Source organism: Embiotoca jacksoni, unplaced genomic scaffold, assembly GCF_022577435.1.
Source record: "Embiotoca jacksoni isolate LCO1_2020_lvr unplaced genomic scaffold, fEmbJac1.0.p SCAF_1, whole genome shotgun sequence".
Lineage (NCBI taxonomy): Eukaryota > Metazoa > Chordata > Actinopteri > Embiotocidae > Embiotoca > Embiotoca jacksoni.
Genome location: NW_027185229.1, coordinates 1,405,566 through 1,418,356, shown reverse-complemented (window position 1 = coordinate 1,418,356; position 12,791 = coordinate 1,405,566). Strand labels below are relative to the sequence as shown.

The window sequence follows — 12,791 nt, the reverse complement described above, 5'->3', positions numbered from 1 at the left end:
TGTGTAAAATGTAAATGAAAACAGAATGTGATGATTTGCAAATCATGTAAGCCCATATTTAAGTAAAAATAGGCCAAAGACAATAAAGAAATTAAATTGTATAATAAATATAAATATAAAACAAAAACGGACATAAATCTGTCATGGAAATCACTGCATGGGCTCAGGAACACTTCAGGAAACCATTCTTTTGGGAATTCAGCAAAGAGAAGCTGCTCTTCAAGTTTATTTTTAGGAAAGTGTTGCTGACTTTTACACTGATTGTACGATCAAAGTAGAAAGACGATGAGGAAACGAAAGGTCATGAAACATTTTCTTTCTCTTTCTATACTTTTGGGACCTTTTAAAGAGGTTTAATATTCTTTACATAACTGTAAGATGCCTTATCAAAACCAGAAATACAGGCTGCAATATAAAAATGTTGGCCCTTCAAACTGTTATTGCTCTAATTGGATTAATGGACAACAGAATAGTTTTGTCATGCAGATACAGCAAACTGTTCATTTTGCAGCTCCACTTAACAGCGACCACAAACCAAAATCGCCTCAAAACAACAATACTGAACAAACCGGGGCCGATACGAGCACTTTTACTTTAATAATTTAACTACATTTTGCTGCTGATAATTCTGTATTTGTAATGCAGTATTTTTACATTACTGTATTTTATTTTTTTACTTAAGTAAAAGGTCAAAATACTTCAATACATAAATACAGACTGTGAAACGACATATTTAAGTAAATGTTGTGGATCATTGATCAGATTTCTGTTCTTTAAAAGGAAAATGTGAACTAACCTTTGCAGAATCACCTGGAGTACATGTACAGTATGTATGCAGCTACGGGTCATTAATGAGCCTCAATAAGAAGCCGTCGTCGCAGATTAAACCCGCTGGGGGGCGCTATAGCCGTCAGATATGACTGGATTTACCATCGACTCCATCTGCAGAGGAAAAGAAAGAATACAGCTCAGCTCCACCTCTTCCTCTCCAGTTAACTGGATCTTTACTTCCTCAATATCACAGCTGCAATCTGAGTTCCGCTGCAGGACCGAGGACACCTCGTCTGTCTGTCTGACTGTCTGAGTGTCCATCTGTCTGTCTGCTGCAGAAACAGCGCTCATTAAAAAGGTGAGTTTCCTAAATCCAGGTCGTGTCCGGGATAAACGCGGAAGGGTGGAGGCTGCAGCTGCCCTCCAAAACAACCAAACTCCTCAGGTGTTATTGAGGATCAGTGAAGCCCAGCGGGTTGTCACTCAGTAGTTCAGTTCATGTGTGTGTTTCACTGACACCAGCTGACCGGTGCAGGCATGTCTCAGCATGTCTCAGCTTGTCTCAGCTTGTCCAGGCATCAAACCAACGTGGGCAGTTTGTGTGCAGGGCTGTGCGTCAGGAACATGGCGCCAAAGAAACGAGCTGCTGCTGCGGGGAAGGCGGGAGGCAAGAAGGCGAAGAAGGAGAAGAAGGAGCCCGACACCCCGAAACCAAAGGACGCCTTCACCTCCGCTAAAGAGGCCCTTCTGGCTGCGGGGTCCCAGGAGAAGGGCCGGAGGAAGGTGGATGAACACTGCTCCCTGTCCTCCGGAGAGGTAGGACACCACACGTTACACTACATGGCATTTACAAAGGAATCAAACAGACTTAATAAATGTTGTGTTTGTCTCCTGCAGGTGCACGAGGACTACGACTGCATGCTCAATCAGACAAACATCGGACACAACAACAATAAGTTTTATGTCATCCAGATTATTAAAGAAAACAACAAATACTTTTCATGGAACAGATGGGGCAGAGTGGTAAGTTGGTCCTACAGTGGATTTCTATTATATAATCTTTGTTTTGATCATTTATCTTTTTAAAATCTTAAATATCAGCATCTCCAACATCTATTTAAGACATGTTTTCCTCCTTTTATTGTACGCACAGTATCAGTGGACTGCAACTCTGATGTTGAGCGGTGTTTCCAAAAGTTCAGCGTGCAGCCGTACAACCAGATAGTATTCAGTTTATTATCACGGAGGACTAAAACAGCCAGAAAATATTCATATTTAGAAAGCTGGAAATGTAGTTGAAGCATTTTTTTCATCAAAAAAAGACTCAAAAAATAGTTGCTGATTAATTTTCTGATCAACTAAGTTGCAGCTCTTATCTTTATCCTGTGCTTGATTCAAAGGGCTTAAAAAAACAACCTTAATTAATTCTTCAAATTCTTATTTGACCTCCAGACATTCGTCCCGCTCATGTTAGCAGGATCCTCTTTGATTGCCGCTGATTGCTTCATCTCTGATGTAAATTTAGGGCGAAGTGGGACAAAGCAAACTTAATCCGTTTGATAAACCCGAGAATGCCGTGAAGGACTTTGAGAAAAAGTTTAAGGACAAGACGAAGAACAACTGGAGCGACCGCACGGATTTTGTGTCTCATGCCGGGAAGTACACGTTGATCGAGGTGGACGGAGAGCAGGATGCGGAGGTCAAGGTGAATATGAAACCCTTCATCCCTTCATCCACGACACGCTACACATAGCTGAATGTGTTCCAGATGTTTTAGAGCGTTGATATTATGCGTGTTTGATTCTCTGCAGGTGGACAGTGTCGACGGGAGGACGGTCCAGATTACAAAGAACCTCCTGCCCTGCCACCTCGACGAAGCCACGCAGAAGCTCATCACGCTCATTTTCAGTAACGACATGTTCAAGGAGGCGATGGAATGCATGAACTTAGGTGGGTGTCTCTCAAGTCAACCACCACTTCAGACAAACAGGTTCATCTAGTTTCTAAAGGCTCAGTGAGCATAAAGCACCTGTTGTGTAACACGTCCAATGTGCTCGAGTCCCTGCTGAGACGAGGACAAAATTTGACTTATAAATGATTAACTTCTGCTGCTGCAAGCAAAGGGTGAAGTCTGCATTTGCTTATCTCAGACCTCTGGATCTATCTAATCAGTGTCATGGGCGTTGGTAAAACCCACTGTTTGCATCTTAAAATCTACAAAATACTCTGTTCAAGATGCCTTTTCTCAGCAAAAACGAAGAAAACATCCAATAATAGTCTGATTGTTTGTTGTTTTGTGTGTGTGGCTATTATACAGACATCAAAAAGATGCCTTTGGGCAAACTCAGTAAAGTGCAGATTGCAAAGGGCTTTGATGTTTTGGAGGAGATTGAAGCAGCTATGACCCAAAGAGGTGGAAGAAGACGCCTGGAAGAACTCTCCTCTAAGTTCTTCACCACCATCCCACACAACTTTGGCAGGACCAGACCGCCAACCATCGACGACACGGAGATAGTGATGAAGAAGAAAGAAATGCTCATGGTGAGGTGTTTTTTTTTTCTTTTACAACCCTGTTTGTAAAATAGCCGGGACGCTGTGTAAAATGTAAATAATAACAATGTGGCGATTTGTTCATCATCATAAACCCATATTTAATTTTAAATAGACCAAAGACAACATATCAAATGTTGAAACTGAGAAATTATATTGTTTTATTAACAATACGTGCTCATTTTGAATTTGATCGTCTCAAAAAATGGGCAACAAAAGACGGGAAAAGTTGTGCAACACTAACTGTGTAACTGCATTAAAAACAGACAGAACTCTGTAATGGAAATCACTGCATGGGCTCAGGAACACCTCAGAAATCCATTGTCTGTGAACACAGTTACATCCACAAATGCAGGCTAAAACTGTATATCAGACAAGAATGGGACCACATTTCACTTTCTAAACTCCAGAAACTGGTCTCTTCAGTTCCCAAACATTTACAGAGTGTTGTTAAAAGAAGAGGTGATGCAGCTCAGTGGTGAACATGTTGGAATGAGCTGCCTCTCTGTGACGTCGCCTCCCTTTCACATGCTTCATAAAGGTGCTGGCTGACATCGAGCTGGCTCAGACTCTGAAGTCAGAGACCGAGAAGGCTCAGGAAGAGATGATCGAGACGGTTCCTCACCCTCTGGACCAGGACTACACTTCTCTCAAGTGCATGCTCAATCTGATAGACAGGGACACGGACACATTCAAGGTGAATACGAAGGCCTCGTACCGTCAGGACTGTTCTGAGACTCTGTATGTCAATATTTGTTGTTCTGTTTGTTTATTTCTTGTTTGTTTTTTTGCTTTTGCAGATCATAGAAAAATACCTGAAAGAGACTTCAGGTGAATACAGTAAACCCAAAATTCTGAATGTTTGGGAGGTGGATCGAGAGTCAGAGGTAGGCAGTGCGCCCAGTTTTAATACAGAGGACCAAAGCTCTGTGATTTCACTCATAATGTATGTTCCATGTTTCAGGGGCCGCGCTTCAAGGAGAACGACAGCCTGGAGAACCGCCGCCTGCTGTGGCACGGCACAAACATCGCGGTGGTGGCGGCCATCCTGAAGAGCGGTCTGAGGATCATGCCTCACTCGGGAGGCCGCGTCGGTCGCGGTATCTATTTTGCATCTGAAAACAGCAAGTCTGCAGCTTACGGTGAGTCTGGAGGGACGAAAAAACATAATACTGACATTTATTTCAATCATAATTCTGTATTTGAATCACACGTTTCTGTCTTTCATTTTTAGTGCGCCCCTCTAAAACTACTGGCGTGATGTTTCTGACTGAGGTAGCTCTCGGTGAAGAGCATACGATCACCAAAGACAACCCGTCCTTGAGGAAGGCTCCTGCAGGTTATGATTGTGTGGTGGCGCGAGGCAACGTGGAACCAGGTACGACACTTCCTCCGTTTTATGCATCAGATCCTCCAGAGTTTTTCTGTGTTTGCTGTGATTAAAAATGTATGATTTTACAGCGGCTTTTCCTAAAAATTGTGATTTTATTTGCAGAGTTTTATGTGTTTTTTGCAGGAAAATTGCAGGAATTAGCAAAAATTGCAAGTCAAGGATAAAAAATTGCAGTTCTTTTAAGAAACCCGTGCACTTGCAAAGTGTTTGTAAACTGTTGTGTTTTCAGATCCCTCCCAGGACGTCTCCATCACCCTGGAGGGGAAGCAGGTTGCCGTGCCGCAGGGTCCGCCCATCGACCAGCCCCAGTTTAAGAACAGCCACTTCAGCAACAGTGAATATCTCATCTACAAGGAGAACCAGTGTCGCATCCGCTACCTGCTGGAGCTGAAGATGCGTTGATAAATCAAATCAAAGAATGAAGCATACAAAAAGCTCGTCATTGTTTCTATGTCATGGGCTTCCGTCAACACTCGGTATGCTGTTTTCTTATTTGTTGTGACGATCACGCTGACTGTCGGTGTTCCTACCAACAAATCCTTCTTTTCTGTGCCTTAAACCTGCGTTTTTCAATAGATTGCATTCCTGTTAATGCACATACTAACAAACTATAATCACTATTTCCTTAACCATGAAAAAGATGGTGACCTCTCACTATTATCCTCCGACTGGCATATTTTACTTTGAATGTTTAATGACCCAGATTCAGTCATCCAGAGCAGAAAAGCAACTAAAACATGTTGAAAAAATAATCATGAGGTAAAATTTGTACAAGATAAAAAATAGTTAAGTCAAACTATGCACCTGCATTTATTTAAAGCAATGGATATCAGAGTGTATGAATGTATGATAAGCTTGTTTGCAGCCCTTCTTCCACATTTCTTGCTCCTGCTGCTGCTGACTATAATGTTCAAAAGACTTGATGTTTGCACACTTTTCTTTTTGAACTACTTACTGCACTTTGTGTTGTATTTACTGTTTCAGTTCTAGTTTGACTTTACTTTTTAGATATTGCATTTTTTTTTTTTATTGAAGTGGTAATGAAAGGATTGCCCTGTCCTTCAGGAAGAAGATATGTTGGATATTTAGCAGGATTTGCCGCATGCCTTTACAGTTATCCTTAATGACAATAACACTAGAGTAGAGCAGGCACATTAATGGCACCTTATGCACATACATCTTTACAGAGATATAAAGTTGAATTTGTGGCTAAAACTGTTACAAATCTCGTGTTTTCTTGAGCTATTTACAAAAAGTCTTGACTTGCTTTTCCTTGCAGTGGTCCTCTAGCTGTGTCTACAGCCACCACTTGGTGTCAGTAATGAGCAACTCTGTTTCAGATGAAATTGCCTCAGCCTCTTTGCACTATGCCACTAGTTGAACCTGTGAGAAGGTAATAAACTGAAGTGCCCCTCCGACTGTTTGCAGCGTCTTTCCTTTTGCTCTTGAAGGCTTTTCATTTTTATGGTTGCTTTTAAGGTGTTTTCGAATAATACCGATCTTATTAAACCTTTTTCTAAAAGGTGGATACTTCACGCACACGTTGAACCCGACACACAGAAGATCGAAACAATCAGCACAGTTTCAAGGTGGACACACAAACTTAGTGTCACACATTCACACCGTTTACCAAGTATGACACCAGTTTAAAGACCAAATCAAACACCATCTGAAACCAGTTTATAACAAGTCCAAAATCTGTTCTAAACCAAGTCCAAAACCAGTTAGAAAACTAAAGTCCAAACAAAATCTAAAACCTGTTTAAAAAACGCATCTAAGACCAATTTATAACAAGTCCAAAACCAATTCTAAAATCAGACCAAAACCAGTTTAAAAACTAAAGAGAGCCGCCTGCATGAGGCTGATGTACATTTCTTCTTCAATCTGGAGGTCATTAGGACCCAGGGGAGACGTGCTGTGGAGGGGGACAGTGGACTGTCTATTTGAAAAGACAAAAAAAAAAAAGAAGCCTCCATCACTCACACAATCACACAATACAATGAGTGACAGTCACTGCCATACACAGGAGTGAGGCTGCTGCTGGAGGGATGAGGGCACAGCAGAACAATTTACCAGCTGAAAGCAACATGGAACCAGTGAGCAGCGCTTTTTTAATAAGGAATAAACATGTAAGATAACTTTGGAGCATCTTTCCAGAAGAACCAAACCTCAGACGTAGAGTTAACTCTTCTTAATAACTTAGATTTTTAAGTGAAGGAGTGAACAATTTACTTTCTGCGCGGGAATAAAAAGTATGCGTCACTTGAGGAGGAGCTGTGTGATGTCAGACTTCTGGTTGACCTGTTTGTTTTGAACTATACATCACAAACAGAGTGCATCATGGGTGAGTCAATTTTATGCATAATCTTCTTTTTTTATTAAATGCTGCATGTGTTTTTAATGAAAATTCAGATGAAATATTTACTTTTAATCAGCAGTCAATCAATATGTTTTGGCACGCAGATATGAAAGCAGATGCTTTCTAAAGTGCTCCACAGCATCCTGATCAATCAGTGGCAAGTATGCACATTTTTCAACAGAACTTTTTAATCTATCTTAGTTTTTCAAAATAAAATGATAAAATCTTTGTCTTGAAAATGCATAATTCGTGCAACAGGTGAATTCCTTCCTTCTAATAAAAAGGAAAGACTTACAGTTCCTCCATATTAATGGATTTATAATGTCAGTTTATTTTGAAAATAGGTTGAGAAAAAAACTCATATGCACATTAGCTTTTGTTTATTAATAAAAACTGTCTTTTGTTTGGATGTAATACGTCTATTTTCATGACAGTCTGTGTCACTCCTTTATCTGATTCTCAAATGAAGCAGAAGAGTCAGTAATGCATTCAGAGATGTTATGTAAAACAAATATTTTTCAAATGACTGCTTGTAAAATAAAAAAAATACAAAATCAAATATCGCTGGTAGCCGAGGGCTTCGACTACTGAAGGAGAAGATTGGTTATGACTCTCACAGCTCTTATCTTTACCAGCAGTGTAAAGTGGCTCTGAATGGAGGCCGGCACGGATTTCACACCAGGACTGTAACTTTACTGTGAACAGGAAATCTGCCCATAAATCATTCTGTTCACGCTTCAAAAAATGTGCTACGAGCAATATATTAATCAGTTCATTGACATAATGTTAGATCATGTTTCATAGGTAGATGAAGGCAGTTGAAATGTTTATGGCTGATTTATAATTATTTCTCCGTCCTCTCACCACAGGACGTCCACACACGAAGACCTTTGAGACACAAACGGAGGACTGTGTGAGCGAATAATGGCCGACAAGACGGGCCCCATGAGAGCCTCCGCGTCTCATGCTTCAGCGCCGAATCTCACCACGGCGCTGTGGGAGCCCGACCCCACGGTGCCCGCCGACGTGGGCGTGGTCACCAGCTCCCAGTCGCAGATCAAAGACCTCTTCGGGCTGTTCTGCATGGTGACCCTCAACCTCATCGCTCTGCTGGCCAACACCGGCGTGATGGTGGCCATCGCTCGGGCTCCCCACCTGAAGCGGTTCGCCTTCGTGTGCCACCTGTGCGCGGTGGACCTGCTGTGTGCCATCCTCCTCATGCCGCTGGGCATCATCTCCAGCTCGCCCTTCTTTGGCACCGTGGTGTTCACCGTGCTGGAGTGTCAGGTCTACATCTTTCTCAATGTTTTCCTCATCTGCCTGTCCATCCTCACCATCACCGCCATCAGCGTGGAGCGCTACTTCTACATCGTCCACCCGATGCGTTACGAGGTGAAGATGACCATCAACCTTGCGATCGGAGTCATGTTCCTGATCTGGGTCAAGTCTCTCCTCCTAGCCTTGGTCACGCTGTTCGGGTGGCCGGCTTACGGACACCACAGCTCCATCGCAGCCGCTCACTGCTCCCTCCACGCGAGCCACAGTCGCCTCCGAGGAGTGTTCGCCGTGCTCTTCAGCGTGGTTTGTTTTCTGGCTCCCGCAGTGGTTATATTCGCCGTTTACTGCGGCGTGTACAAGGTGGCTCGCTCTGCCGCCCTGCAGCAGGTCCCTGCCGTGCCAACGTGGGCGAACGCGAGCCCTGCCAAGGACCGCTCGGACTCCATCAACAGCCAGACCACCATGATCACCACCACCCGCTCCCTGCCCCTGAGGCTGTCTCCGGAGAGGGCCTTCAGCGGAGGCAAAGCGGCGCTCACGCTGGTGTTCATCGTGGGCCAGTTCCTGGTTTGTTGGTTGCCGTACTTCATCTTCCACCTGCAGATGTCTCTGACCGGCTCCATGCAGAGCCCGGGGGACCTGGAGGAGGCCGTCACCTGGCTGGCCTACTCCTCCTTCGCAGTGAACCCGTTCTTCTACGGGCTGCTGAACAGACAGATCCGTGAGGAGCTGGTGAAGTTCCGGCGCTGCTGCCTGACCCAGCCGGTGGAGTTCGGGGCTTCCAGCCAGGAGGGCTCGTTTCAGGAGAACTTCCTCCAGTTCATCCAGAGAACCACGAGCACGGCGGAAACTCGCTCCAGCGGCGCCAACTCCAGTCCCAGAAACACCACGGACCAGCGGACCAAGATCCCGGGACAGATACCGGCGGCACATGCTTAGACAGAGATGAGCTGTGGACTACAGGGTGAATATGCAGGTCACGCATACCGGCATCACAGCGAAGCATGTAAAACACCTGCTAGTCCACTGCAGGACACCGAGGCATCAAAAACCACACGGTTAAGTTTAGGAAATTAAGGTGGGGTTAAACGTGACAGGGTCATAATTTAGGCACCAAAACTACTCGGTTAAGATTGGAAAAACATCAAGCTTTGGGTTCAAATAAGTAATTTTACACAACCAAAGCCACATGAGTTAAATATGTTGAATAAGTAAAGTGAAAGTCCTCCACCAACCTCCGTTCTTCATGGACTTCATCACTCTTTGTACCCTGGAAATGAGAACATCCTGGTCTAACACGCGTGTTCACGTCAAGCGAGAGGAAGAACACACCCGTGACCCGGATCCCTCTAGTGGACTGAAGGGTGTACTACATACTTTAACCAGTCTTGTTATTTTTTTCTATTTTAATTTTTCTATTTATTTCTATTTTCGTGAAGCAGTAGGCCCAGATTTGGAGTATTTTCGACACTGGACATTACAATAATTCTTTGAATATAAATATGGACATTTTAATATCGTTTTAAGATAGACTTGAAAAGATGTCGTTCAAATACATTTTATTGTTTAATTATTTTTGGTCAAGGTGCTCTGATTGTACTGTAATATTGAAACAGTGACACGTTTTTTCTTGGGTATATTTTCCATTTATATTACAATTAGCATAATTTTAACGATGTTTTTTATATGTGTATATGAATATGTAAAAACTGCAATAACAAGGTCATGATGTGATGGATATTGTTAACTGTTGTTTACTGTATTTAATTATTCTTTATTTTATATATGAGTTGGTTCCACTGTCATTTTTATGTCAATAATAATACACTGTATATTTAAATGTTTTTGTGTTAACTTTTGTAAACTGATGAATATAAATGTTGCGATGCTCCGTTATATTTGACAAACAGCAGCGCGGTGCGATCACCTCGTATCAGCATCCATCATCCCTTCAAACAGCCTTCGGGCGAGACGCAGAGCGACATAAAACCCCAAAGTTCCTGCGTGCCACAGATATGCTGATAGATGGTGAATGTCATCTGCCCCCGTCGTCATGGAAATTGAGTGAGGCGATGACTCACATAGCAACGAGGCCCTTTTGGCTGGATGTACGCTGCGGCGTTGGACCCTGAGTGGAGTCTGCAGACAGATTACACAAGTTGAGCCTCATCAACATGTGGACAGAGGCTGAGAGGAAGTAACACAAGTTCCCGCCGAATATGGACCACGGTGATCCGACACGAATGGAGGTGGAGAAGGAGAATATTCAAAGGAAATCATTAGAGTGGTTTGATAAAGCTCAGAGCGGTGACAAAGTGCTGTTTTATGGTCGCTGCTGTTTGTATTAGTCGTTCACAAACAGCGGAAAAAGAGCGAGTAGAGTGGTTTCAGCAAATTACAGCAAACACCATTTTTCTGTATCACTCACTAGAGTATACATCACTCTTACATAACTCAGGTTGTGTGTTTAATACCTGAGTAAACGCTGCGTCAGCTGGATATTGATGCAAAAACACACCGAGGGACAGGTGAAACGTTTTCAACAGATATCAACAAATAATGAGATTATTTCTCTGCTATAAGGGATTTTTTTTTTTAGATTATTAATACAGATTTAAAGACATGACAGCCACTCAAATCTAATGTTTACAAATTTAAAAGATTTAAAGAAAGTAAATCGTTATGTCCATCCCATGATAAAACTGCAATAAAACATCTATTAGATCTACAGTAAAATTAATCAGTGAAGACTTCAGACTATGTTATCAATGCGAACATCTTCGAAAAGATGAATTTGTCTTTTACAGAAACATCTGGAAGACAAAGTGAAACAGCAAATCTGTAGGTGGCAAAAAACCCACCGTTATGTCTTTGGTGTTATTGTGTTTTTTGTGCATCATCAGACCTGTTTGAATGTCACTGGTTGTGATTCCAGATGTTTCCGACCTGACAGCAGTTTATGTGTGGAGGAAGACAGCAGCAGGGACGCTCGCTTACCGAGACAGAAGTTTCTTCTGGAGCGTCTCGTTAGTGTCCGACATCATCAGGCAAGTTGATGAAAGACAGACTTCTGCACACGTTGATGTCTTTTGCAGCTGGCTGGAAAATTAAAATCCAATAAGTAAGACAAGAGGATTCAGGAACAAAACATGAAAATGAGCAGAGGAGACTTTAACAGACAAAATGAATGCTCAGCTTGTTGATAATTTAATGAAAGTCCGCTTCATCTGGACTTCATCTGACCTACAGACTCTCAGGAAAAAACAACACTTTCTTCATGGATGTTTGAAATACTGCCAGCCACAAATCCTCCTCTTTGTTGTTGTGTTTTGGTTTTACTTTATACAGTATTGACAGTTTTATTTACCTATTTAAAACTTAACGAAAAAAATATGCAGGGGGACCAGTGCTTATAGATTCATGCACTCAGAGTTCACACACACACACACACACACACACACACACACACACACACACACACACACACACACACACACACACACACACACACACACACACACACACACACACACACACCATTAATCATCAACTAATCAGACCCGGCCGCCTCCACTGCAGAACCGCTGCATCTCCAGTATAACAGAAAATCAACCACATGTGAGAGGGAAAATGCAGTTGATTGAGCTGCTGGTTCCAGTAATGAGGATAGAAAAAGAGAAAAAGATGACAGTCGAATCGTGGCCAACAGAGAGCGCTGTGAACCAGTGGATTCACCTCCTCCTCTTAGATATACATCTCTGAAGGCTTCCAGGAATTTTCAGCCAACAGTCAGATGTGTGTTGTCAGTGATGATGATGAAGTCGGGTTGAAGTCTGTCTGAGGAATGTCTGATGGTCAGACGTGTGCCGGTTGTTGGTGTAAAGAGAGGTTCAGTAGATGACTTGGAAAGGAAGGATTGAAATCAGACGTAAATGACAGGTGAGTGTGTGACTGAATGGATTTGTGGTGGATTTGCAAGCAGTGTTTTTAGAGAAACACTCCCAGTAATAAAGAACAACTGCAGAAATTTGATGACATCATTTTTTTAGGTTAAAAACAAACCAGATATTCACAATATACAAGACAAAAGCTTGAAAAAAAAGAAAGAAAGTAATGCTTGATAAGAGATATTTACTTTGTACTGAGGAAATAAATGCATAAAGTAGCTTGATACTCTGTGGATCATTTGGTTCCTGAGGGATTTCACGGGTTTGAGCTTTTGCTGTAAATTCATACAAGTTTAAGGTCAAGTCTCTCTATAGTAAAAGTAGAGATGTACATTCAAATGAAGTGAAAATCAGCCCCCAAAACAGCAAGTATAAATGTGCATGTAAAGCAAGCCAGCAGGTAATAAACAATAAATAAATAATCAATCATCATTCAACAATGGTATTACTTAGGGCGTCTTTAATGTAAGACGATAACAGTAAAGTCTCCAGA

The 12,791-nt window shown here is 42.4% G+C and overlaps 2 protein-coding genes across 4 annotated transcripts; both read left to right on the top strand.

Moving 5' to 3' along the window:
* The first annotated feature begins 983 nt into the window (after positions 1-983).
* parp3 (poly (ADP-ribose) polymerase family, member 3) lies at positions 984-6,129 on the top strand. The gene is made up of 11 exons (XM_069153977.1): positions 984-1,129; positions 1,379-1,587; positions 1,669-1,794; positions 2,297-2,476; positions 2,583-2,721; positions 3,089-3,312; positions 3,863-4,018; positions 4,122-4,208; positions 4,286-4,463; positions 4,556-4,699; positions 4,944-6,129. Exons 2-11 carry the CDS (start codon positions 1,396-1,398, stop codon positions 5,114-5,116), a joined length of 1,599 nt encoding a protein of 532 aa, XP_069010078.1. The 5' UTR covers positions 984-1,129; positions 1,379-1,395; the 3' UTR covers positions 5,117-6,129.
* A 612-nt stretch (positions 6,130-6,741) lies between these two features.
* On the top strand, positions 6,742-11,075 carry gpr61l (G protein-coupled receptor 61-like). 3 transcript variants are annotated; one of them, XM_069153965.1, is made up of 3 exons: positions 6,742-7,058; positions 7,178-7,230; positions 7,943-11,075. In XM_069153965.1, exon 3 carries the CDS (start codon positions 7,998-8,000, stop codon positions 9,288-9,290), a length of 1,293 nt encoding a protein of 430 aa, XP_069010066.1. In that variant the 5' UTR covers positions 6,742-7,058; positions 7,178-7,230; positions 7,943-7,997; the 3' UTR covers positions 9,291-11,075. The 3 variants fall into 3 exon arrangements, with proteins under 3 accessions (XP_069010066.1, XP_069010057.1, XP_069010048.1); XM_069153956.1 differs by having other exon boundaries at positions 7,178-7,234; XM_069153947.1 differs by lacking the exon at positions 7,178-7,230.
* The last annotated feature ends 1,716 nt before the right edge of the window (positions 11,076-12,791 follow it).

Excerpts from the sequence above, each read along its gene's own strand:
- parp3 (XM_069153977.1), top strand. The coding sequence starts at position 1,396 with ATGGCGCCAAAGAAACGAGCTGCTGCTGCGGGGAAGGCGGGAGGCAAG. Across the intron at positions 1,588-1,668 it reads GCTCCCTGTCCTCCGGAGAG|GTGCACGAGGACTACGACTG; the intron begins GTAGGACACCAC and ends TGTCTCCTGCAG. Across the intron at positions 4,019-4,121 it reads GGGACACGGACACATTCAAG|ATCATAGAAAAATACCTGAA; the intron begins GTGAATACGAAG and ends TTGCTTTTGCAG.
- gpr61l (XM_069153947.1), top strand. The coding sequence starts at position 7,998 with ATGGCCGACAAGACGGGCCCCATGAGAGCCTCCGCGTCTCATGCTTCA.